The 26,918-nt window shown below is 42.5% G+C and overlaps 1 protein-coding gene across 3 annotated transcripts; it reads left to right on the forward strand.

Annotated features, from left to right (window-relative positions):
* On the forward strand, positions 1-26,259 carry LOC115147118 (LIM domain transcription factor LMO4-B-like). 3 transcript variants are annotated; one of them, XR_003866274.2, is made up of 6 exons: positions 369-739; positions 15,249-15,491; positions 22,648-22,744; positions 22,915-23,073; positions 23,295-23,370; positions 23,501-26,259. XR_003866274.2 is itself a non-coding variant. In XM_065004607.1 (5 exons), the coding sequence occupies exons 2-5, from the start codon at positions 15,256-15,258 to the stop codon at positions 23,301-23,303; spliced, it is 501 nt and encodes a 166-aa protein (XP_064860679.1). In that variant the 5' UTR covers positions 1-86; positions 15,249-15,255; the 3' UTR covers positions 23,304-26,259. The 3 variants fall into 3 exon arrangements, 2 of the variants coding, with proteins under 2 accessions (XP_064860679.1, XP_029544993.1); XM_065004607.1 differs by lacking the exon at positions 369-739 and adding an exon at positions 1-86 and having other exon boundaries at positions 23,295-26,259; XM_029689133.2 differs by having other exon boundaries at positions 23,295-26,259.
* The last annotated feature ends 659 nt before the right edge of the window (positions 26,260-26,918 follow it).

The raw sequence follows: 26,918 nt of genomic DNA on the forward strand, positions 1-26,918 counted from the left end.
GAAGGAGGAGAGACGACTAGAAACGATTCGGTTGGCTGTTTTATGCGTGGATAAATTGTCGGAGTAGAGGTCCTTGTACATTTCAGGTAAAATAACAACTCAATGTTTATATCGCAGGACAAATTAGCTAGCAACAGCAAGCTAGCTAAATAGGACAAATTAGCTAGCAAGTGCAAGCTAACTAGATCAATTGCCATAAATGTTTAATGCTTTTCGACCTGTCCCCAAATTAATTGTCATTGGTTCAGAGTTTGTTTTAATATTTTAACCTGCGTCTCGTGATCGCGTTTGGTGTAGGGGGACCAAATAAATGTATGCACGATAGCGCACGCGCGCAGCCGGTTTGGGTTCCGTGTAGGGAGTAGCTCCGCCTTCATATCACAAAGCGGTGTATAGCCATGAACAAGAATCACATTCTTTTAACAGAGCTCGACTGTCTGACATGACATTTACTTCATTCACCATATGTAGCCTAATGGTTCACATGCCTATTTGAAATCCATGAATTCGGCCAACACAGTAAGGAAACAGATTTAGCCTACTTCTGGACTAGTCTGCATGATCTCCAAACGGAATACTAAGCAACTGTTTGAAGTTGTTACATCTTGAGAACAGCAACAGTCGATCATTGCAGCAGTCCACGAATTGGTTGAATTCGCTTACGCCTCGTGTTGTGACACGCGCCACCACCGTGATCATTTCTTCGCCTTGACTTCACATAAACTACCACGACGGAAAGGTGAGCACCGGATGCCATTTATCCACTTTTGTAAATATTTTTTCCATAGTCCAATATCGTTCAAAGTTGCAGCTTGTGGTTCGGACGACTGTTAGACTTATACATAGTAATGCATTTAAGGCTATAATTAGAACATGTTGGTCCCGTTTTCTAGCCTATGTCTGACATGTTCGGACAGATTCTTGAGCTTAAGTTATTCGTCCGTGATTCTACATTTCCCTCTTTCCGGTGGTGAAAGTGGAGAACATGACTCACTTTTACCACTCATCGTAGCACACATCTCTTAACGGTTCTTCCATGCTGTTCTTGGGTGGGTGGGTGTGTGCCTTGATTTGACTGCATCACAGCTGCAAGGGAGCACTTATACAATGGGGAGTTGTGCTCCGTAATGGTAATTAAAAAGGAGACCATTTTTAATGAAGCTGGGATGGGTGTAGTAATGGCCCTTGAGCGCATTATTAAACGAGTAGGATATATTGCTAATCTGCCTTGGTGGGAAGCGCGCCTGACCACTGCTCACTGTAGGCCTGCTATTGGTACTATTTATAGTGGCTGTTAATGTTAGTCATGCTTTTAATTACAAACGACTTCCCCCTCGCTTGTGTGAACGGATTATTTGTTCATTTAAACCGGGGGGTTGGGTTTTGACAGGTTTTCATTAGTGTAGGTTTACCTAAGGCAGAGGGAGCAATACCTCTCTACAGAGTGACTGGTCAAATGTGACATTTGAACTGAGCCACTGATATATGGGACTTGTTGATGCACATGAATTGAATTTAAACAAGAGAAGGCAAACATGCCTTAGACTACAAAATGCCTGGTGGTCTTATAAAACAGTTAGTACTCACCATATGTTGAGGAAATAAGGTTATATAGGCCTATACTACCTAGGTAGGTCCTTCTCCAAAGAAGCTTTGCAATATAAGAAGATTAAATGATTGGGAGACAAGCATCAAATTGAACATGGATAACATGACAGCTCCCCACTTCTAAGGAAACCCGTCAATGTATACTGAACAAAAATATAAATGCAACATGCAACGATTTTGCTGAGTTACAGTTCATAAGGAAATCAGTCCATTTTAAATAAATAAATTGGGCCCTAATCTATGGATTTCACATGACTGGGCAGGGGCGCAGCCATGCCCCAGCCAATCAGAAGGGCTTTATTACAGACAGAAATACTCCTCAGTTTCGTCAGCTGTCCGGGTGGCTTGTCTCAGACAATCCCGCAGGTGAAGAAGCTGGCTGTGGAGGTCCTGGGCTGGTGTGGTCACATGTGGGATGTACTGGATGCACTGCCAAATTCTCTAAAATTATGTTGGAGGCATTTTATGTTAGAGAAATGAACATTCAAATCTCTGGCAACAGCTCTGGTGGACGTTCCTGCAATCAGTATGCCAATTGCATGCTCCCTCAACTAATAAGACATCTGTGGCATTGTGTTGTGACAAAACTGTATATTTTAGCGACCTTTTATTGTACAAGGTGCACCTGTGTCAATCAGCTTCTTGATATGACATCACACGTCAGGTGGATGGATTGTCTTGGCAAAGGAGAAATTCTCATTTAACAGGGATGTAAACAGATATGTGCACAACATTTAGAGAAGTAAGCGTTTTGTGCATATGGAACCTGGCTGGGATCTCTTATTTCAGCTCATGAAACATGGGACCAACACTTTACATGTTGCATTTTATATTTCTGTTCAGTATATTCTCCCCAAGTGAATAATTCAATGAAGAAGAGCCAAATGCAATTGTGTATCGGCAAGTTAACTATTATTTGCTCTGTCAACCTGAAACCAGATGCAATCCATCAGTCTGTACTCAGACAGCCACGGTATTGTGTTCCTCCTCATTAGCCTCTGTTTTTAATCAGTCTATTACTAGAGCGGAACAGCGCTGTCTCTTCTCCTCACTAACCTTTTGTTTTGCTTGATAATTCATTTATCATGAAACACTGCAACGGAGACCAAGGTTATTACAAATCAGAGCCCACATGCGCTTATTTCTCGATAATGACTCCAGTTTATCAGAGGAAAGAGCGTAAGTAGCCTAGTCAAGGACAGAGTGCCAGGCAGACTCAAGCTTTAATCGTAACAAATATAACTCTGTCACCACCCCCCTCCCTTGTGTAGACTTTCCTAACCCCCTTTCTCATTTTTGTATTTAGAAAGCCAAGATGCTCCTTTGCCTGGAGAAATGCCCTACCTTGTTTTTAGCAAAAGGCTCTGGTTACAGATCGGTATTACGGGCGTTCTGCTGGGAGGTGATAAGAAGGAACACTAAGTCCTTGTGCCCTCCAAACTAGGTGGGTGTCTAGTGTGTTCAGTGGGGAGTTAAGCTTGTCTAAGTCCCGTTTAGGCTAATGTACAGTTGAAGTCGGAAGTTTACATGCACCTTAGCCAAATTCATTTAAACTCAGTTTTTCACAATTCCATGACATTTAATCCTAGTAAAAAATCCTGGTCTTAGGTCAGTTAGGATCACCACTCTATTTTGAGAATGTGAAATGTCAGAATAATAGTAGAGAATTATTTCATGTATTTCAGCTTCTGTTTCTTTCATCACATTCCCAGCGGGTCAGAAGTTTACATACACTGAATTAGTATTTGGTAGCATTGCCTTTAAATTGTTTCTTGGATCAAATGTTTCGGGTATCCTTCCACAAGCTTCCCAGAATAAGTAGGATGAATTTTGGCCCATTCCACCTGACAGAGCTGGTGTAACTGAGTCAGGTTTGTAGGCCTCCTTGCTCGTATACGCTTTTTCAGTTCTGCCCACATTTTCTACAGGATTGAGGTGAAGGCTTTGCCATTCCAATATCTTGACTTTGTTTTCCTTTGTTGTCCCCATTTTGCCACAACTTTGGAAGTATGCTTGGGGGTCACTGTCCATTTGGAAGACCCATTTGCGACCAAGCTTTAACTTGAGATGTCTTGAGATGTTGCTTCAATATATCCACATAATTCTCCTCCCTTATGATGCCATCTATTTTGTGAAGTGTACCAGTCCCTCCTGCAGCAAAGCACCGCCACAACATGATGCTGCCACCCTCGGGCTTCACGGTTGGGATGGTGTTCTTCGGCTTGCAAGCATCCCCTTTTTCCTTCAAACAGAACAATGGTCATTATGGCCAAACAGTTCTATTTTCATTTCATCAGACCAGAGGACATTTCTCCAAAAAGTACAATCTTTGTCCCCATGTGCAGTTGCAAACCGTAGCCTGGCTTTTTTATGGCTGTTTTGGAGCAGTTGCTTCTTCCTTGCTGAACGGTCTTTCAAGTTATGTCGATATAGGACTCGTTTTACTGTGGATATAGATACTTTTGTACCAGTTTCCTCCAGCATCTTCAAGGTTCTTTGCTGTTGTTCTGGGATTGATTTGTACCTTTTGATCCAAAGTACGTTCATCTCTAGGAGACAGAACGAGTCTCCTTCCTGAGTGGTTTGATGGCTGCTTGGTCCCATGGTGTTTATACTTGCACACTATTGTTTGTACAAATGAATGTGGTAACGTTCAGGGATTTGGAAATTGCGCCCAAAGATGAATCAGACTGGTGGAGGTCTGCCATTTTTTCTGAGGTCTTACAAAGAGGCACTGAGTTTGAAGGTAGGCCTTGCTTTACATCCACATGTACACTTCCAATTGACTCAAATGATGTCAAATAGCCTATCAGAAGCTTCTAAAGCCATGACATAATTTTCTTGAATTTTCCCAGCTGTTTAAAGGCACAGTCAACTTAGTGAATGTAAACTTCTGACCCACTGGAAATGTGATACAGTGAAATAATCTGTCTGTATACAATTGTTGGAAAAATTACTTTTCATGCAAAGTAGATGTCCTAACCGATTTTCCAAAACTATAGTTTGTTAACAAGAAATTTGTGGAGTAGTTGAAAAACGAGTTTTAATTGCTCCAACCTAAGTGTTTCTCTGCATTGAAATATCTCCCCCTCTGAAGATGATGATGATGACATCCCTCAGGCTCAGTCTCAGATTTTTCCTTGTGCTGCAAAAGATGATTAAATGTTTATTTGCATTTAAGAGTTCTCTTTTTTTGCTGCGTTATTTTGTCTCTTCGTGTACGGTTGACATTTCTGCAGGTGTGAGAATGAGAAGGTTTTTACGAAAGGCTTTGTCCATCTATCAGAAGACATTCATTTGCATCGCTAACAGCTACAGTGGTAGACGTACGTGCATCGCACACACACCGATGAGACGGGCCGCTGCTTCTTCTGAAAGTTGCAGGAAATACAAATCACTGATCTGTGATAATGGTGCCGGAGGGGATGGCTGCTGTTTTACGGTCTCCTAACCAACTGTGCGATTGTGTTTTTTCAAGTTGTTTGTTACCTATTTTGTACATAATGTTGCTGCTACCGTCTCTTATGACCGAAAAAAGATTCTGGACATCAGAACAGCGACTACTCATCTCGAACTGGACAAAGACTTTTTCTTTAATGAGTCTGACGCAAAGGATATACTGCTTTTCCCAGACCAGGCACAAATCCCAGTCATTCGCATGAAGAAAAGACAGAAATATAGGGGGCTGAGATCGGGGTGCTTTGTGAGAATTTGTCAGCAAGTGGACAACCCACCTTTGCGCGTTGGCCAATAGAACAAATGGTAATCAATGGGGAACAAACTAGATCTCCGTTCGAGACTATCCTACCAACGGGACATTAAAAACTGTAATATCTTATATTTCACAGAGTCTTGGCTGAACAACGACACTGTTAATATACAGTTGGTTGGGTTTTCCGTGCTTCGGCAGGACATAACAACTACGTCTGGTAAGATGAAAGGTGGCTGTGTATTTGCCAATAACAGCTGGTGTGCGATGTCTAATACTAAGGAAATCTCGGTATTGCTTGCCTGAGGTAGTGTGATCTAGAGCTTATGAGGTACTCTATCTACCAAGAGTTGATCTATATTTTTCATAGCCGAATATTTACCACCACAAACCGACGCTGACACTAACTCACTCAGCGAGCTGTAAAAGGCCATAAGCAAACAATAAAATGCTCATCCAGAAGCAGTGATCCTAGTGCACTTAAATCCATTTTACCTCATTTCTACCAGCATGTCACATGTGCAACCAGAGGGGGGGAAACTATAGTCCACCTTTACTCCAGAGACCCATGCAAAGCTCTCCATCACCCTCTATTTGGCAAGTCGGAATCAAGAGAATATAACTATGATCAAACTTGCAAGCAAGAACTAAAGCAAAAAGTACCAGTGACTCGCTCAATATGGCAGTGGTCAGATGACGCGGATGCTATGCTACACTACAGGACTGTTTTTCTAGCACAGACTGGAATATGTTAAAGGATTCATCCAATTGCATTGAGGAGTACACCACCTCAGTCACTGGCTTCGTCAATAAGTGCATCGACAACATCATCCCCACAGTGACCGTACGTACATATCCCAACCAGAAGCCATGGATTACAGGAAACATCCACACTGAGCTAAAGGCTAGAGCTGCCGCTTTCAAGGAGTGGGACACAAATCCTGACGCTTATACAGTGGTTGCTCAGCTAAAAGTTTAAAGGTAATTTGTGGTTTAGTACGGTACCATGTACCAATAAAGGTGGAGAGAAAAAGTCACTGCTTCATTGCTCCAGACCACCGCAAGGGGGAGTTAAAGAACGGATTATGCTTTTGTGTCCCAAGGCGCTAAATGTGTCTACCTGACAATGAAGGGGCGATTAAAATATTTAAAAATAGAAACGGATAATTGTGCACAACTTCGAAATTGAATTTCAATGAACTGAATGATGAGGGTGAAGCAGGTGATTTGAATGTATTAATGAAAATGTTCAATTATAATCCATGATGTTCTTAAGATCTACACTACCGGTCAAAAGTTTTAGAACACCTACTCATTCAAGGGGTTTTCTGTCATTTTTACTATTTTCTACATTGTAGAATAATAGTGAAGACAAACTGAAATAACACACATGTAATCATGTAGTAATCAAAAAAGTGTTCAACAAATCAAAATATATTTTATTTAAGATTCCTCAAATTGCCACCCTTTGCATAGATGACAGCTTTACACACTCTTGGCATTCTCAGCTTCACCTGGACTTATTTTCCAACAGTTTTGAAGGAGTTCCCACATATGCTGAGCACTTGTTGGCTGCTTTTCCTTCACTCTGCGGTCTGACTCATCCCAAACCATCTCGGTTTGGTTGAGGTCAGGGGATTGTGGATGCCAGGTCATCTGATGCAGCACTCCATCACTCTCCTTCTTGGTAAAATAGCCCTTACACAACCTGGGGGTGTGTTGGGTTCTTGTCCTGTTGAAAAACCTGATAGTCCCACTTATCCCAAACCAGATGGGATGGCGTATTGCTGCAGAATGCTGTGGTAGCCTTGCTGGTTAAGTGTGCCTTGAATTCTAAATAAATCAGACAGTGTAGCCAGCAAAGCACCCCCACACCAGAACACCACCTCCATGCTTTATGGTGGGAAATAAACATGCGGAGAACATGAGTTCACCCACACCGCGTCTCAAAGACACAGCGGTTGGAACCAAAATCTTGAATTTGGACTCATCAGACCAAAGGACAAATTTCCACCGGTCTAATGTCCATTGCTCATGTTTCTTGACCCAAGCAAGTCTCTTCTTCTTATTGGTGTCCTTTCATAGTGGTTTCTTTGCGGCAATTCGACCATGAAGGCCTGACTCACGCTGTCTCCTCTGAACAGTTGATATTGAGATGTCTATTACTTGAACTCTGAAGCAATTATTTGGCCTGTAACTCTAATGAACTTATCTTCTGCAGCAGAGGTAACTCTGGGTCTTTTCATTCCTGTGGCTGTCCTTATGAGAGCCAGTTGTTTCATAGCGCTTGAAGGTTTTTGCAAATGTACTTGAAGAAACCTTCAAATTCCTGAAATTTTCTTTATTGACCGACCATGTCTTAAAGTAATGATGGACTGTTGTTTCTCTTTGTGTATTTGAGCTGTTCTTGCCATAATATGTACGTGGTCATTTTTCCAAATAGGGCTATCTTCTGTATACCCCCTTACCTTGTCACAACAAACTAATTGGCGCAAATGCCTTAATAAGGAAAAAAATTCCACAAATGTAATTTTAACAAGGCACACCTGTTAATTGAAATGCATTCCAGGTGACTACCTCATGAAGCTGGTTGAGAGAATGCCAAGTGTGCAAAGCTGTCAAGGCAAAGGGTGGCTATTTGAAGCATGTCATAAACAAATCAAACTATGTTTTTAACACTTTCTTTGGTTACTACGTGATTTCATAGTTTTAATGTCAATTTTTTTTACAATATAGAAAGAGTACAAATAAAAACACTTGAATTAGTAGGTTTTCAAAAATGGTAGTGTGTGGGTTGACTGAATAATAAGCAAGTGATGTCTGCTAAATAATCAAGTTGACATGTTGCGGTTCTTCTGATGAAGGTGCACATGGGCCTATTTATATTATGAATTCGGAGGGCAAAAGATAAAGCATTAGACCTCTCACTAAAGGTGTCCGTCTTACAAAAGTTATACTTAAATCTGAACTGGTTTCAACCATCAGTGAGCCAGACAAAATTTTAAAGGGCATAATTGTCTCACTCCATGTTCAAAAATGTATTTTCCCCTTGATTTAGGTTACAACCGCTCACTTTTGGTTATTTGAAAATGAAATCATTTCCAAAATATTTTTTTAAAACAAGGACTTGAAAAATCTGTAACTCTGTAAATAAGGTTTCCAGTCCGAGAATAAGAATGGTAAATGACTAATATATTAATTCAATTCCTTGAAATACAAAATAAGCCATCCATCCATTTTGAGCTCCCGAGTGGCGCAGCGGCCTAAGGCACTGCATCTCATTGCAAGGGGCATCACTATAGTCCATGTATCACATCCAGCCATGATTGGGAGTCCCATACGGCGGCACACTATTGGCCCAGCGTCATCTGGGTTTTGCCGGGGTAGGCCGTCATTGTAAATAAGAATTTGTTGTAAATAAGTCATTTTTCCAACAATTGTTTAGATATTATTTCACAATTCCAGTGGGTCAGAAGTTTAAGTTGACTGTGCCTTTAACTTTTTTGGGAGAGGGGGCAGTATTTTCATGTCCGGATGAAAAGCGTGTCCAAAGTAAACGGCCTGCTACTCAGACCCAGAAGCTAAGATATGCATATTAGTAGTAGATTTGGATAGAAAACACGCTGAAGTTTCTAAAACTGAATCATGTCTGAGTATAACAGAACTTATTTGGCAGGTGAAACCCTGAGGACAAACCGTTCAGATTGACCCCCCCTCAAATTCCATTGGGAATCCAGATTTCTAATCGACTTTCCTATCGCTTCCACTGGATGTCAAGAGTCTTTAGAAATTGGTTGAGGTTTTTCCTTTGAGAAATGAAGAAGTAACATAGTTCAGAATGAGGCTCGAGGGAAGTGTACTCTTTTTGTTAGAGGTGCGTGACCTGAAAGCACGCTCCACTTTGGTTTCCTCCGGTATTGAACACAGATCATCCCGTCTTCAATTTGATCGATTATTTACATTTAAAAATACCTAAAGTTGTATTACAAAAGTAGTTTGAAATGTTTGGACAATGCTTACAGGTAACTTTTGATATATTTTGTAGTCATGTCGCGCAAGTTGGAACTGGTGTTTTTCTGGATCAAACGCGCCAAATAAATGGACATTTTGGTAATATATTGACGGAATTAATAGAACAAAAGGACCATTTGTGATGTTTATGGTACATATTGGAGTGCCAACAGAAGAAGCTCGTCAAAGGTAAGGCATGAATTATAATTATTTTTAATTCTGCGTTTTGTGTCGTACCTGCAGGGTTTAAATATTCTTTTCTCTCTTTGTTTACTGGGGTGCTATCCTCAGATAATAGCATCGTTTGCTTTCGCCGTAAAGCATTTTTTAAATCTGACACATTGGCTGGATTCACAACAAGTGTAGCTTTAATTTGGTATATTGAATGTGTGATTTCATCAAAGTTAAATTTTTATACAAATTTATTTGAATTTGGCGCTCTGCATTTTCACTGGATGTTGGCCAGGTGGGATGCTACCTTCCCACATATCCCAGAGAGGTTAAACCGCTTGGAAAATTCCAGAAAATGTCATGGCTTTAGAAGCTTCTGATAGGCTAATTGACATCATTTGAGTCAATTAGAGATGTACCTGTGTATTTCAAGGCCTACCTTAAACTCAGTGCCTCGTTGCTTGACATCAATTCCCATACCGCCCTAACAGATCCACAGATGACGCAATCTGAATCGTACTCTACACTGCCTGTTCCCACCTGTACAAAGGAAAGAAACACCAATGTGAGACTGCTATTAATTCGCTATCTCTGTTGTTTTTTTGTCGCACTGCTTTGCGTTATCTTGGCCAGGTTGCAGTTGTAAATGAAACTTGTTCTCAACTGGCCTACCTGGTTAAATAAAGGTGAGATAAAAAATGTAAACAGCTCAGCGTTCAACACCATAGTGCCCTCAAAGCTCATCACTTAGCTAAGGAGTCTGGGACTAAACACCACCTTCTGCAACTGGATCCTGGACTTCCTGACGGGCCTCCCCCAGATGGTAAGGATGGGTAACAACACATTTGCCACGCTGATCCTCAGACCCCTCAGGGGTGCGTGCTTAGTCCCCTCCTGTACTCCCTGTTTACCCACGTCTGAGTGGCCAAGCACGACTCCAACACCATTAAGTTTGATGACGACACAACAGTGCTAGGCCTGGTCACTGACAATGATGAGACAGCCTACAGAGGGTAGTGCATATGGCCCAGTACGTCACTGGGGCCAAGCTTCCTGCCATCCAGGACCTATATACTAGGCGGTGTCAGAAGAAGGCCCCAAAATTGTCAAAGACTCCAGTCACCCAAGTCATAGACTGTTCTCTCTGCTACTGCACGGCAAACGGTACCAGAGTGCCAAGTCTTAGGTCTAAATGGCTCCTTAATTCTATCCACAAGCCATAAGACAGTTGAACAATTAATGAAATGGTCACCCAGACTATTTACACCCCCCCTTTTTTTTTTTTTTTTACCCTGCTGCTACTCGATGTTTTATTTATTTATAGTTACTTTACCCCTACCTACATGTAGAAATTACCTCCACTCACCTATACCCCCACACATTGACTTGGTACCGGTACCCCCTATATCTATGTATATAGCCTCGTTACTATTTTATTTTATTCGTAAATATTTTTGTAAATATTTCTTGAACTGCATTGTTGGCATGTAAGCATTTCACGGTAAGGTCTACACCTTTTTTTGGGGGGGGGGGGCCTGTGACACACAATTTTACTTGCTGTATTCTGTTAGTCTTCATTATAAACTTGGGCAAATGTAATTAATATTCTATTGATTTCAATACATTTAATTGACTTCCTACCTGGTTCAATATGACTCAATGATGCCTAGTGCACTCGCAATGGCCGATGCGCAGCTCCATATTTGAAAAACGTATTTGATATGTCAATACAGTATGAAATTGCACTGCGGAAGGGAGGACACTATCATTACAGGACTAATGCACTTTACTGTTTGACCAAATCATGGTGTTCTCCGCCTAAAAATATGTAATGTTTTGATTGGAGGTGACCAGGTGGAATGTACAGCTCGCACTAGTGTGACCAATTAAAAATGTAACTATCACAGCCAAGTCAAAAGGTCGCAAAATACAACTGTGGTCGAAGCATGGAGCCGTGATTTGTGCACTCATTTGAGACTCACACGTAGCTGCACTGCAGCAGTTCTTTGGAAGCTTCAGTATGAAGACGAAGTCAAGCTTACAGGGAAATAATCATTAATTTAAGGGCAGCCTGTTAGCCCCTTCGGTTGAACATTGCTGCGGGGTTGGGCACTGTTGGGCGATTAGGCATGACTTGCAATTGGTATTCCAATTCTCTCCAAGGTGTTCGATGGTGTTGAGGTTAGGACTCTTTGCAGGCCAGTCAAGTTCTTCCACACCGATCTCGATAGACCTTGCTTTGTGCACTGGGGCATTGTCATGCTGAAACAGGAAAGGGCCTTGCCCAAACTGTTGCCATAAAGTTGGAAGCACAAAATTGTCTAGAATGTCATTATGGTGTAGTGTTAAGGTTTCCCTTCACTGGAACTAAGGAGCCTAGCCCGAACCATGAAAAATAGCCCCAGACCATTATTCCTCCTCCACCAAACTTTACAGTTGGCACTATGCATTGGGGCAGGTAGCGTCTTCCTGTCATCCAAACCCAGATTAGTCTGTTGGACTGCCAGACGGTGAAGCGTGATTCATCACTCTAGAGAAAGTGTTTCCACTGCCCGAGTCCAATGGCAGCGAGCTTTAAACCACTCCAGCCGACATTTGGCATTGTGCATGGTCATTTTAGGCTTGTGTGCGGCTGCTCGGCCATGGAAACCCATTACATGAAGCGCCTGATGAACAGTTATTTTGCTGACTTTGCTTCCAGAAGCAGTTTTGAACATGGTAGTGAGTGTTGTAACCGAGGACTGTACTTGGCAGTCCCGAGTTTGTGTATTTAACCTATTCCAGAGCTAGCACACACAGCATTTTAGCAAACCCTTTTCCTAATCTTTGCATTTTTCTCCTAACCTGCTACGTTAATTTTCCTAACCTACAAAAAAAGTATTTCCGGTAGTGATGCACCGATATAACATTTTTGACCGATACCGATATCCAATATTTTCCTTGCCAAAATATACAATACCGATATTTTTTTTAAAGTAGCGCCCTTTTAAGCATTCTGGTACAGTTAAATAGTTAGACCGCTGCGTCCATGTGTGTTAAGGCACTGCATCTCAGTACAAAAGGCGTCACTACAGTCCCTGGTTCGAATCCAGGCTGTATCACTTCCGGCTGTGATTGGGAGTCCCATAGGGCGGCGCACAATTGGCCCAGCGTTGTCCTGGTTTGGCCGGGGTAGGCGTCATTGTAAATAAGAACTTGTTCTTAACTGACTTCCCTATTTAAATGTGTTACACACACACTGACCAAAACGCTATTTTGTTGGTATTTACATATGTCCCCATGACCAGTAAAACATAATAAAAACTTATTTCTTTCACTTACTTGCTGTGTTCATTCTTTTCATTCTCAACAAGGATTTCTCATACTATGGAATGCCGTTTGGGTCTTTGCGTGTCAAATAACACTATTTGACATGACAAATACGCTTGTTGACCAATCAGGACCTGACTATGACTGCACGTCACAATAATGTAACGCTTTCATACATTTCTACGTAGTTATTACACAGTGTAATCTATCACTCATATTTCATATGTCACAACGATTAATCAAATCAAATTTTATTTGTCACATACACATGGTTAGCAGATGTTAATGCGAGTGTAGCGAAATGCTTGTGCTTCTAGTTCCGACAATGCAGTAATAACCAACAAGTAATCTAACTAACAATTCCAAAACTACTGTCTTATACACAGTGTAAGGGGATAAAGAATATCTACATAAGGATATATGAATGAGTGATGGTACAGAGCAGCATAGGCAAGATACAGTAGATGGTATCGAGTACAGTATATACATATGAGATGACTTGTCGCGCAAAATGTTATTTGGCATCATTACATCAAGTACCCACATTATATACAGTTGAAGTCAGAAGTTTACGTACACTTAGGTTGGAGTCATTAAAACTCATTTTGCAACCACTCCACACATTTCTTAGTATAGTTTTGACAAGTTTGTTAGGACATCTACTTCGTGCATGACAAGTCATTTTTCCAACAATTGTTTAGATATATTATTTCACTTAACTCACAATCACAATTCCAGTGGGTCAGAAGTTTACATACAAAGTTGACTGCCTTTCAACAGTTTGGAAAATTCCAGAAAATGATGTCATAGCTTCTGATAGGCTAATTGACATAATTTGAGTCAATTGGAGGTGTACCAATGAATGTATTTCAAGGCCTACCTTCAAACTCCGTGCCTCTCTGCTTGACATCATGGGAAAATTGAAATAAATCAGCCAAGACCTCAGAAAATAAATTGTAGACCACCACAAGCCTGGTTCGTCCTTGGGAGCAATTTCCAAGCACCTGGCGGTACCACGTTCATATGTACAAACAATACTATGCAATGGGACTACGCAGCCGTCATACCGTTCAGGAAGGAGACACGTTCTGTCTCCTAGAGATGAACGTACTTTGGTGTGAAAAATGCAAATCAATCCCAGAACAACATCAAAGGACCTTGTGAAGATGCTGGAGGAAACCGTTACAAAAGTATCTATATCCACAGTAAAACGAGTCCTATATCGACATAACCTGAAAGGCTGCTCAGCAAGGAAGAAGCCACTGCCCCAAAACTGCCACATAAAAGCCAGACTACAGTTTGCCACTGCACATGGGGACAAAGATGTGAGAAATTGCCAAGAAACTGAAGATCTCGTACCACGCTGCGTGCTACTCCCTTCACAGAACAGCGCAAACGGTCTCTAACCAGAATAGAAAGAAGTGGGAGGTGTCTAGAAGTGCATTAGTGTCTAGTTTGAGAAACCGATGCCTCAAGTCCTCAAGTGGCAGCTTCATTACATAGTACCCACAAAACACCGGTCTCAACGTCAACAGTGAACAGGCGACCCCGGGATGCTGGCCTTCTACGCAGAGTTGCAAAGAAATAGCCATATCTCAGACTGGCCAATAAAAATAAAATATTAAGATGGGCAAAAGAACAGACACTGGAATGAGAAATTTGTACTATTTTCTACATTGTAACCCTAGTGAAAACCTTTTTGAAAAACCAACCCCTCTGCCGACTGTAGTTTACACAGCTCCACTCTGCAATGCAACCCAACCACATTTATTCAGTAAGCAGCACTCTGCAACATCAAAGACTTCTCCTCTGGGACTTATTTTGAAGTGTCAATGAAGAGGTCTGTTTGTGTGGAGGTTGTCGTGGGACAACTGCTTTCGAGGATGCCAGTCAGTTCAAAGGCGTATGTTTTTTCACGGAACTGCCCCCGCCCCCCATATTCCTTAAATAATTAGGCCTAAGCTCTTTGCCTGGGAGACCCTGAACCACCCGAATGGTTACGGTGCCAAGACTCACATTTGGGAATCAGAGGCCTCTTTCCTGTCTTCGGCTTCTCTCTCCTAGCCACACACGTTCCAGGTGTGTGTAATGTATGGCACAGATTTATTTAGGAAGACCCTGATAACGGGGATGATTGAGCGGCAGCTCTTGTGAACGCTTCCAAGGAAGCTACATTTCCTGAATGTTCTGGTGGTTTACGGAATAGAGTCTCCTTCACATGGTAGAAGCATCAACCAAATACTCATAGTTGAAATAAAGACTCACGATGGGTTTATGTTGGTGGTCGTATTTTTGCCTTGACTGTTAATGACAGGTGTTTTGTAGGCTTAAACGTCTGTCCATATTAAGCTAAATTTTTGTGCTGCAGAATAGACACACTTCACCATTCACCCACCCTTGTTGTTACCAATCTTATCTCCACCTCCCGTCTTCTCTCCAGGCCAGCCATGGTGAACAGCCGGGTGGAGGCATCAGCCGTGGCGGTGACAGGCGGCAGCTCGTCAGGCAGGTCCTGCGCAGGCTGCGGCGGGCGCATCACTGACCGCTTCCTACTCTTCTCCATGGAGCGCTACTGGCACACGCGCTGCCTCAAGTGCTCCTGCTGCCACGCCCAGCTGGGTGAGATCGGCACCACCTGCTACAGCAAAGGGGGCATGATCCTCTGCAAGAACGACTACATCAGGTGAGCGTCAGGGGAGGCAGCATTCAAATCAGAAAGGACTGGGGTGGACGCAACACGGTAATAGCTTCACCTCTGGTAGGCCAGGTGTAATGTCTGCCTCCGTTTTGGTCATGTAGTTAAAGGAAAGAGATTTGATTGCAATCAACCCTACTAGGGTGACATAGATATGTGGAAAGCAGAATTCCGTGTGGGAAATTAGTGGACTGTTATAAAGCAGTCTGCAATGACTTTAGTTTGTAGGTTAACAGTCTCAGATGTTTTAGCTATCGTCCACCATTTGACATGGACAATGAAAATAGAAATTAAAAGTGCCACAGAAATCCACTTTCCACAACTGATCACGCGTGATGAGTCTTAATGTTTGTCCAAACAAGCACAGACAGCTTTGAAACAGGTGGAAGAATGGAGGAATTTGTCTGCGCACACATAAAGGCACCAGGTGTTGGTGTGTGAATGCAAACGGGCATGGCAGGATTAGAGCTACTGGAGGGTGTTACGGAAGGGGTATAGGCACACACCAGGGTTGTGTGTGGGGCCGGTGAAGCAATGGATTTAACAGCAGCTCTCTAACCTCTCAAGACATGACCAACTGTCTCACTACTTTTTAGGCATTTGATGATAAACCCTTAAAGAGTTGCGTAAGGTGAGAGGAAACTGGGAATAGACTACACATTAGCCAATTCCATCACCACTGCATTGCTCCTACTCGGTTTGACTTCATTTCTTGCCCAATCGTGTGAATGTGTGTGTGTTGCCTGGTACACTGAAACTTATGTACTTTTTCAATACCACAACATGGAAAACGGTTTGTACTAGAATTGTAACTAATTATAAAAGTACATTTCCTGAAGAAAATGTGGTGTGCATGCTAGCTTGTAAATGATCCATTGATTGATAGGATAGCCTGATTATGTGAAAGTTGTTTTGGTGCAAATTTATATAAGCTTAATTGGCAAAGGATTATTTTAAATAGCCACCATTATATTACTGTGGTTCTAATTCAAAATCAAGTCCAATTTTATTAGTCACATGTGCAGAATACAGCAGGTACAACATTACACCTTACAGTGAAATGCCTACTTATGAGCCCCTAACCGACAGTGCAGTTTCAAAAATGATGGATAAGAATAAGAGATAAAAGTAACAAGTAATTAAAGAGGAGCAGTAGAAAATAACAATATATACAGGGGGTGCCGGTACAGAGTCAATGTGGAGGCTATATACAGGGGGTACTGGTACAGCGTCAATGTGGAGGCTATATACAGGGGGTACCGGTACAGAGTCAATGTGGAGGCTGTATACAGGGGTACTGGTACAGAGTCAATGTGGAGGCTATATACAGGGGTACTGGTACAGAGTCAATGTGGAGGCTATATACAGGGGGGTACAGAGTCAATGTGGAGGCTATATACAGTACAGAGTCAATGTGGAGGCTATATACAGGGGTACCGGTACAGAGTCAATGTGGAGGCTATATACATGTGGGGGTGCCCGTACAGAGTCAATGTGGAGGCTATATACAGGGGTACCGGTACAGTCAATGTGGAGTCAATGTACCGGTACAGGTCAAGAGGCTATATACAGGGTGTACCGGTACAGAGTCAATGTGGAGGCTATATACAGGGGGGTGCCCGTACAGAGTCAATGTGGAGACTATATACAGGGGGGTGCCCGTACAGAGTCAATGTGGAGGCTATATACAGGGGGGTGCCCGTACAGGGTCAATGTGGAGGCTATATACAGGGGGGTGCCCGTACAGGGTCAATGTGGAGACTATATACAGGGGGGTGCCCGTACAGAGTCAATGTGGAGGCTATATACAGGGGGTGCCCGTACAGAGTCAATGTGGAGGCTATATACAGGGGGTACCGGTACAGAGTCAATGTGGAGACTATATACAGCGTGTACCAGTACAGAGTCAATTTTGGAGACTGTATACAGGGGGGTGCCCGTACAGAGTCAATGTGGAGACTATATACAGGGGGTGCCCGTACAGAGTCAATGTGCGGGAGCACCGGTTAGTTGAGGTAGTATGTACATGTAGGTAGAGTTAATTGAAGTACCTATGCATAGATGACAACAGAGCGTGGCAGTGGTGTGGGAGGGTGGGAGTGAATAGTCTGGGTAGCCATTTGACTAGATGTTCCAGAGTCTTCTGGCTTGGGGTAGAAGCTGTTTAGAAGCCTCTTGGACCTAGACTTGGCGCTCTGGTACCGCTTGCCATGTGGTAGCAGAGAGAACAGTCTATGGCTAGGGTGGCTGGAGTCTTGGACAATTTTCAGGGCCTTCCTCTGACACCGTCTGGTATAGAGGTCCTGGATGGCAGGAAGCATGTTCCCAGTGATGTACTTGGCCATGCGTACTACCCTCTCTTGTGCCTTGCGGTTGGAGGGCGAGCAGTTGCCATACAAGGCAGTGATGCAACCAGTCAGGCAGGATGCTCTCAATGGTGCAGCTGTAGAACCTTTTGAGATATCTGAAGACCCATGCCAAATCTTTCCAGTCTCCTGAGGGGGAATAGGTTTTGTTTTGACTGTCTTGGTGTGCTTGAACCAAGTTAGTTTGTTGGGGATGTGGACACCAAGGAACTTGAAGCTCTCAACCTGCTCCACTGCAGCCTTATCGATGAGAATGGGGGCGTGCTCGGTCCTCCTTTTTTCCTGTAGTCCGCAATCATCTCCTTTGTCTTGATCACGTTGACGGAGAGGTTGTTGTCCTGGCACCACACGGCCAGGTATCTGACCTCCCTATAGGCTGTCTCGTTGTTGTCGCTGATCAGGCCAACCACTGTTGTCATTTTCAAATGTATTGATGATGTTTGAGTTGTGCCTGGCCATGCGGTCATGAGTGAACAGGGAGTACAGGAGGGGGCTGAGCACACCACTGATGGGCCCCTGTGTTGAGGATCACCGTGGCGGATGTGTTACCTATCCTGATTTGTCCTGTCAGGAAGTCCAGGATCCAGGGAGGTGTTTAGTCTAGAGGTCGACCGTTTTAATTGGAATGGCTGATTAGTTAGGGCCGATTTTCACGTTTTCATAACAACCGGAAATCAGTATTTTTGGGCGCGGATTATTATTATTTTTTTCACCTTTTTATTTAATCTTTATTTAACTAGGCAAGTCGGTTAAGAACACTCTTATTTTATTATTTTTTATTCACACATTCTTATTTTCAATGACGCCCTAGGAACGGTGGCCCTAACGGTGGGTTAACTGCCTCGTTCAGTGGCAGAAAGACAGATTTTCACCTTGTCAGCTCGGGGGATTCAATCTTGCAACCTTACAGCTAACTATTCCAACGCAATAACGACCTGCCTCTCTCTCGTTGCAACAGGAGACTGCCTGTTACGCAAATGCAGTAAGCCAAGGAAAGTTGCTAGCTAGCATTAAACTTATCTTATAAAAAACAATCAATCATAATCACTAGTTAACTACACATGGTTGATGATATTACTAGATATTATCTAGCGTGTCCTGTGTTGCATATAATCTGACTGAGCATACAAGTATCTGACTAAGTGGTGGTAGGCAGAAGCAGGCGTGTAAACATTCATTCAAACAGCACTTTCGTGCGTTTTGCAAGCATTGCGCTGTTTATGACTTCCAACCTATCAACTCCTGAGATGAGGCTGGTGTGACCGAAGTGAAATGGCTGGCTAGTTAGCGCGTGCTAATAGCGTTTCAAACTTCACTCGCTCTGAGCCTTGGTTGGGGTGGTTGTTTCCCTTGCTCTGCATGGGTAACGCTGCTTAGATGTGGTGGCTGTTGTCGTTGTGTTGCTGGTTCGAGCCCAGGGAGGAGCGAGGAGAGGGACGGAAGCTATACTGTTACACTGGCAATACTAAAGTGTCTATAAGAACATCCAATATTCAAAGATTAATGAAATACAACTGAAACGTTAGCTTTCTTACATGGCACATATTGCACTTTTACTTTCTTCTCCAACGCTTTTTTTGCATTATTTAAACCAAATTGAACATGTTTCATTATCTACTTGAGGCTAAATTTATTTTATTGTTGTATTATATTAAGTTAAAATAAGTGTTAATTCAGTATTGTTGTAATTGTCATTCATACAAATAAATTTTAAAAACAATCGGCCGATTTGAATCGGTATCAGTTTTTTTGGTCCTCCAATAATCGGCATCGGCGTTAAAAAAATCACAATTGTCTACCAACTTGTGTAGCCGTTTGCGATGCTAATGATAGGCTAACCATCTTTAGGCTTTCACAAATGCCTTCTCAATTGAGGCTACTTTGTAGTTATGCCTACCTGGCAGAATTGGCATCAATCCAGTGGCCATTTTGTTTTGCAAACTCCATCACGTGTGGTTAAAGCATTGTTGTGGACTTAGAACATCCAATTTTAATTTTTTTATACAGTCCCTTCATTTTGATAATGAAAAATCAAATTTGCTTCTTTTTTTTCATTTTTGTTGCTGTGGTATTGTTTTGGTATTGAGTGTCATGATACTAAACCTGGTATTGGTATCGAAGTCAAAATTCTGGTGTGTGTGCGCACCCACGCGTCAGAGGCTGGCTGATCTAACACAGACAAGGGATTGTGTGGGTCCTGTGTTGGCACTGCTCACGCACTAGCGCTCTCCAGGGCAAACATTGGGGGAGATCCGGAGCAGTCTGAAAACCCACGGCCCAAGAGCGCCCGCACGGAGGGAGGCCTCCTGGATAGTGCAGAGACACTGGGCACTTTGTACATTTGTCCAGTAATAGTTCAGGGGATTTAAAGCCACTCCCAGTGGAATTAATAAAGCACTTATACTTCACTACTACACTGAACAAAAATATAAACGCAACGTGTAAAGTGTTGGTCCCATTTTTCATGAGCTGAAATAAAATATACCAGACATTCTCCATGTATACAAAATGTGTAAATGTGTTTACATTCCTCAGTGAGGATTTCTTCTTTGCTAAAATAATCCATCCACCTGACAGGTGTGGCATATCAAGAATCTGATTAAACAGCATGATCATCACACAGGTGCACCTTGTGCTGGGCACAATAGAAGGCAACTTTAAAATGTGCAGTTTTGTCACACAACATGATGCCACGGATGTCTCAAGCTTTGAAGGAGCTTGCAATTGGCATACTGACTGCAGGAATGTCCACCAGGGCTGTTGCCAGAGACTTTAATGTTTCTTTCTCTACCATAAGCAGCCTCCAAAGTCATTTTAGAGAATTTGGCAGTACATCCAACCGGCCTCACAACCGCAGATCATGTGTAACCACACCAGCCCAAGACCTCCACATCCGGCTTCTTCACCTACGGGATCGTCTTAGACCAGCCACCCGGACAGCTGATTAAACTGAGTATATCTGTCTGTAATAAAGCCCTTCTGATTGGCTGGGCCTGGAGCCGCAGTGGGTGGATCCAGGCCACCCATGGCTGCGCCCCTGCCCATTCATGTGAAATCCATAGATTAGGGCCTAATTTATTTCAATTGACTGATTTCCTTATATGAACTGTAACCTAGTTAAATTGTTGCATTTATTTTTGTTCAGTATATGTGATATACAAAATATGTATGGTTGTGAAATGTAATGTACAATGTATTGCTTCAATTTCACCTTGACGCCTGTGCCAATAACTCCTCATTGCAACCATCACAGAATTATTGGGATTTGCATAAGTGTTTTTGCCACCAAAATACCTAAGTTAATTAGCCGTATGGATCGACACCATTTAATATAAGAAGTATCTGTTTTTTTCTGCACTGCTGCTTTAACGGTTGTCACACTCGTGGACAGGACCTTGTGTCCATGCGCTCAAGGTCCATCCTCAGACATTTGTAACGCAATTCGCAGCATATCAAATATGTATAATACAGTTGGTGGGTCCTCATGGCCAAGTGACCCGGTGCCAACGAGGTCCGATAAAGGGAGAGGGAGCTTTAATTAGGGAGAACAGGGTTCTTCTCGGGCACTTGCTTATTAATTTACTGTTTGTATTAAGATCAATAGGGCAAGGGAGAGAGTATAGAGGGGGAGGTATATAGCAGCCAAAACCGGTATGGTAAGCGTCACAAGGAAGGGGGTGTAATGAGAGCAGGAAAGGGGCTTCCTATGAAGACTGAATGGTTTAACTGTTTACACGCTAGGGGCACTGAGAGATGGTCCGATTAGCTCTGGGTAGTCTGTACTAAATGTGGTGTGAAGGTTTCTTGTAAATCGCATGTAAATTCTGCAAAAAAAGAAACGTCCTCTCACTGGGGCGGCAGGGTAGCCTAGTGGTTAGAGCGTTGGACTAGTAACCGAAAGGTTGCAAGTTCGAATCCCCGAGCTGACAAGTTAACCCACTGTTCCTAGGCCGTCATTGCAAATAAGAATTTGTTCTTAACTGACTTGCCTAGTAAAATAAAGGTAAAATAAAATTAAAATAAAATAAAAAACTGTCAACTGCGTTTATTTACAGCAAACTTAACTTGTGTCTTAGGCGTCTCACAGTACGGACATTGCAATGTATTGCCATGGCCACATCTGCAGTCCTCATGCCTCCTTGCAGCATGCCAAAGACACGTTCACCCAAATATTATTTTTTTGCTGAGTTTACTTATTGGTCCAAGGAGGAGGCTAAGTGTTTGACAGGAGCAAGGAAATATGTAGTTCACCAAAAATAGTCCTATAGCGGATCAAATTGTTTTCATATGCTTCACACCAAACAGACATTATCACTGGCACCTACAAAAGATATTCACTGACTTGTGAAGAAGAATCCTTAATCCGGGTTCCTCACCAGTATCAGCTGAAACATATTCTCTCCCAGTAACCCGCCATGGACTTCGTCTACAGATTCCAGGTGGTGGTTGAGCTGTATTCTCCGGCTGAGCACCACAAGACCTGAGTCGCAGCACCACCACCGGCACTATTTCCATGCTGCATCCCTCCCATTCAGTTCTTCTGGAAACCTGCTTTATTCATGACTTCAACCACTGCTCTGAGAACTATTTAGAATTAATTGCTTGAGTTGGTTCTAGTTAGGATTGAGAAAGGGTAAGCTGAATAGAATCAGGTGTTGAAGGCCGAGAGTGGTACTGAACCACACATCATTGTCGTTGACCAAGTCGCCTCATATTCCCAATCTGTTGAAGGGTAAGTGGTTGCAGTTGTCTGACAGTTTGTTTGGGTTGACCCGCAGGCTGTTTGGGCACAGCGGGGCATGCAGCGCCTGTGGCCAGTCCATCCCTGCCAGTGAGATGGTGATGCGGGCACAGGGCAACGTGTACCACCTCAAGGTAAGACTAACTTCAGCCTGAATGTAAAGCCCGACCCCAACAGATCTGCAAAAGCTAAATATTTAAGGGTCCTTAGACACAGCAATTTGACCCAAGCTTCTGTTGCTCATTCTTAAAACTGTTTCATTAAACAACTCCTTCCTCCATTTTTCCTTTCTCTCCCTCTGCAGTGTTTCACCTGTGCCACCTGTAGGAACCGGCTGGTGCCGGGCGACCGCTTCCACTACGTTAATGGCACCATCTTCTGTGAGCACGACAGGCCAGGGGGCGCTCTACTCCGCAGTCACCTGACCCCACTGCAGGGGAACGGCATGATGTCTGACCAGAAGGTATGGGGATGTGCTCCGGACCCTATTTTGATAGAACTACACAGTTTGTGGTTCATTGTCCCTTGTGTGTTAAGAATCCATTTGGTTTAATGAATGAATTTGCCGTTTTGGTAATATTTTTTGAAGGTGGTGTTGGAACTGTGGTTGTCTTACAATCTTTGTTCTTGCGGTCTTTGCGTAATCAATGCTTATCATTAATCACCTCTTTCTCCTGATCTCAGGTGTGCTGAAGGATGGATGACAAAGCAACGTGTGCCTTTTCCCCCCCACCTCCTGCTCTTTCTCCTCCATCTTTAAGTTTGTCCTACACCAGCCATCCCTTTGTTCAGATATTCCTAAATCCATTCTCTGGATACTGCTGCTAGTGTCCAGTGGCTTTCTAAACAACACGTCATTCCCAACAAAATCATATTTCTTCTGTTCATAGAGAATCATGTTCTCAACCTTCAAGGGGAAGATGCTGAGGAGGGAAAGACTATTGATGAGGATGATTTATACTGTCAAGCCAAGCCAGTGTCCATTTCTGGTAAGGCCAATGGTGACTGACTGCCCTGAGAGGAGGACTATGGCATTTCCAGTGATGGACCATTCACTTTCCTTAGCCAGCACAAAACACTACGGGGAGAGAGAGAGAAGACCTGGACTAATACGGAAACACGTATAAACTGGTTCTGGTCAGGGGCTGCTTCAACCAAGCTACAGTATACTGACTCTTGAAACATGAAGAGCACATTCAAACAAGACAGGCCACACACATATGCAACACTTTCTGAGCTCAGATTCACTAGACTCCTTCATCTGTTGCGAGAAACAGGAAATACTGTGGTTGCAGTGCTATGCTGCCGTAGCTGTGTTTCACCTGACTGGTGAGTCTGGCCGAACAAGTAAAGATCAAATACACCTGCCTGGATGTCTCATTTACACAAAAAAAAATATTCTCTGTGTACAAAATTTAAGAATGTCTGTAGAATATTCATCAAAACACAACTTTTAGTCCCATGATTCTTTTGTACTACAAGTGGTTGCCTTTTTGTAGATTTTCTTTGATATTTAGTTGTGTTTTCAGTTGAAAATGGTTTGTGGGGTTAGGAAATTTACTCATGTTTATGGGAACATAGAAATTATGCATTTTGTAATTGTTTTAAAATATTTTTTTATTCCGGTGACAATTGTAATTCCAACATGACTTCGCCGCAGTGTTCCATACGTCCTAAATGTATTCTCATGTGTGGTGGTGGAAGAGAAGGTCCAAGTTGAACTGGTCCACATTTAACTTGGGTAATGTTGAGTATGGCTCACTGTAGCAGTTTTCGAAAAGACAAATAAGTGTTTCTTATTGGAGAAATCCAGGTAGTCCCTACCTGGTTCAGGCTGTTTTCTTCAGTTTGGTACCTAATGAACACGATCCAGGTTGAGGAAATAGGGGAGTGGCATGGGGATGGAAAGAAGTATAAACTGTAGATATTTTTTTTTCTAGTGTTGTATTGTGTACTCTCTATGGTTAAATTTTGTCATCGTGTTGCCTTTGCTTGAAACAAAGGCCCATTTTCAAATGCTGTAAAACATTTCAAAATAACTACTCATAATATCGCGAGTCACTTCTGTCACATCTAACGAGTGAGTGATTGGATAATATTTACATGCCGCAGGATGAAGGAGAGTGTGTCGCGAGGTGTAATGCTTTCAGGGCTTGGACAAACATGGCTGACTTTCCAAGGCTTGATCCGGGGCCAGTACAGAAGATATGTAGGTGGTAGGAGATAAAGGACTGGGCTGGAGTCTAATTAAAAAGGGAGAGACCCCTTTCCTGTTCCTGTGGGTGTTTTAGAGGAGCAGCTGTTGACTTTACAGCAACAACAAACGGAAGAAATTAGCCTTTTCCTTCACCGTTCTACTAAACTCTATAATTGTATCACTGTTCTGTTTCTTTACAATGTCTGAATGACATTTTCACTTATTTGCTGAGTTCTGAACTTGGTAGTTGGAGTAGAGGGCTCTATACTCATAGTACTGGATGGCATTTTGCAGTATTTTTTTGGGGCACGCAAACGCCTCTCCGATCTTATTTAGTTAGCTAATTAAATTCCATCTTTTTGTAGGTACCTTTTGCCTAGAAATCACACGGTGTTCTCTGCCAGTCGACCTTCGTGATCCTCTTTTACTTATCGTTCCGTGACTTTTCTACGGAGAGAAATTAAAACCAAACATGCAACAGGCCTACAAAGAGGATGAAAAAAAAAATAATCTATGAAGTTTTCAGCTGTGATTTTAAAAAATAATATGCCATGAGAAAACTCTTACCGTAAGTCTCTGTGCCTCCCTCGGCTGGTCCTCCTTTAGGGTTAGCCAATTTTATTTTACCTTTATTTAACCAGGCAAGTCAGTTAAGAACACATTCTTATTTTCAATGAACAGTGGGAACAGTGGGTTAACTGCCTGTTCAGGGGCAGAACGACAGATTTGTACCTTGTCAGCTCGGGGGGCTTGAACTCGCAACCTTCCGGTTACTAGTCCAACGCTCTAACCACTAGGCAGGCGCTGACATTCAAAATAACAATGGGCTTTTTAATGAATGGCTGGATTTGAAACCATTTCTATTGTAATAATGCAGAATAATTTAAAATTAGCACACTCCTCGGGATCTTCAGACCTATAATCCAGTTTCTTATCTTCAAAACTTTTTTGTCAAGATATTTTTGGCATTCCCCCAATTTTTCTAATAGGACTTCCATACTTCCAGACACAAGTGGGGTTCAATCAGAATAAACCTGATCTGAAAGAACTACACAATAAAGCAATATCTCTTCAACCAAACCTACTGAAGAAAACATTTGACATATTTTCTAGCACCTGTTATCACATTGCAGTTACCTAACCAGTCCTTAACGTTAGTGTGGATGTTTAAAGAAACGAAGGAGAACTGCATACTGATAACATCCACACAAACAGTCTCTCTAACAGTTCTAACCAATGTCACATGCAATGTTCAATTTGTATACCTAATTACGATTTTATTCAATAGCTTTACTAATAGTCGTCTCATCAAAATAAAGTGAAAAAACTCCTCAGGCAATCCCTTTAACTGTTCGGTCAAGGTTATAAGACTGACACTGAACATGATCAAGAAACTATTGATTATAGGTAACTCATTCACTGGAAATTCCATAATTAAACATTATTTACTGATTTGTAAGTCTTTGACTCCATATCTGCCACAGATAATGAATAGCGATCTTCAGTGAAGACTGGTTTTATTTGTAGCTCCACAGTCCACACCCTTCTGCAGGGTGGCAGCTTGACATCCCTTGTGCTGATATCAATTATTTATCCCACGTCTGTGATTTTTGGAAATACATCATACTAATTCATTAATGTATGCACACAACCCTAATTGCAATTATCTCCATATCTTGATAAGTAAAAGAGGGGAGGGAATCTTCCAACCCCTTCTGTGGTGCAAGTTACACTTTGCATTCAAACCAATCAAGCCTCATCTGCATACCACAAATTAGCACCACATATTCAAAAACCAATTAGCGTGTCTCTCAAATAGCTTCTCCGCCACACGGCTTTGCTTTTTCAACCGAGCTGGCACAAGAAAAGTTCTCAGGTGCACAGTTTCATGATGTGCCTTTCCCTACTCGAGAAGTGGCGTTAGCTTCTTTTTTTTCTCTCTACCCTCTCAATTCACTAGTTAATCAAATTAACACATGCTAATTGGTGTAATTGCATTGTTTTGTCACCTCATGTGTGAAGGAGGGAAAAAATGACGGAAGAAACAACTGATTTTTTTTCCCTCCTGATGCTGGAGAGGGAAAGACAGTCAGTAGACCTGCCCCTCACAG

The sequence above is a fragment of the Oncorhynchus nerka genome, linkage group LG19 (assembly GCF_034236695.1).
Source record: "Oncorhynchus nerka isolate Pitt River linkage group LG19, Oner_Uvic_2.0, whole genome shotgun sequence".
NCBI classification, from domain to species: Eukaryota; Metazoa; Chordata; class Actinopteri; order Salmoniformes; family Salmonidae; genus Oncorhynchus; species Oncorhynchus nerka.

Excerpts from the sequence above, each read along its gene's own strand:
- LOC115147118 (XM_065004607.1), top strand. The coding sequence starts at position 15,256 with ATGGTGAACAGCCGGGTGGAGGCATCAGCCGTGGCGGTGACAGGCGGC. Across the intron at positions 15,492-22,647 it reads TGCAAGAACGACTACATCAG|GCTGTTTGGGCACAGCGGGG; the intron begins GTGAGCGTCAGG and ends GTTGACCCGCAG. Across the intron at positions 22,745-22,914 it reads GCAACGTGTACCACCTCAAG|TGTTTCACCTGTGCCACCTG; the intron begins GTAAGACTAACT and ends CTCCCTCTGCAG.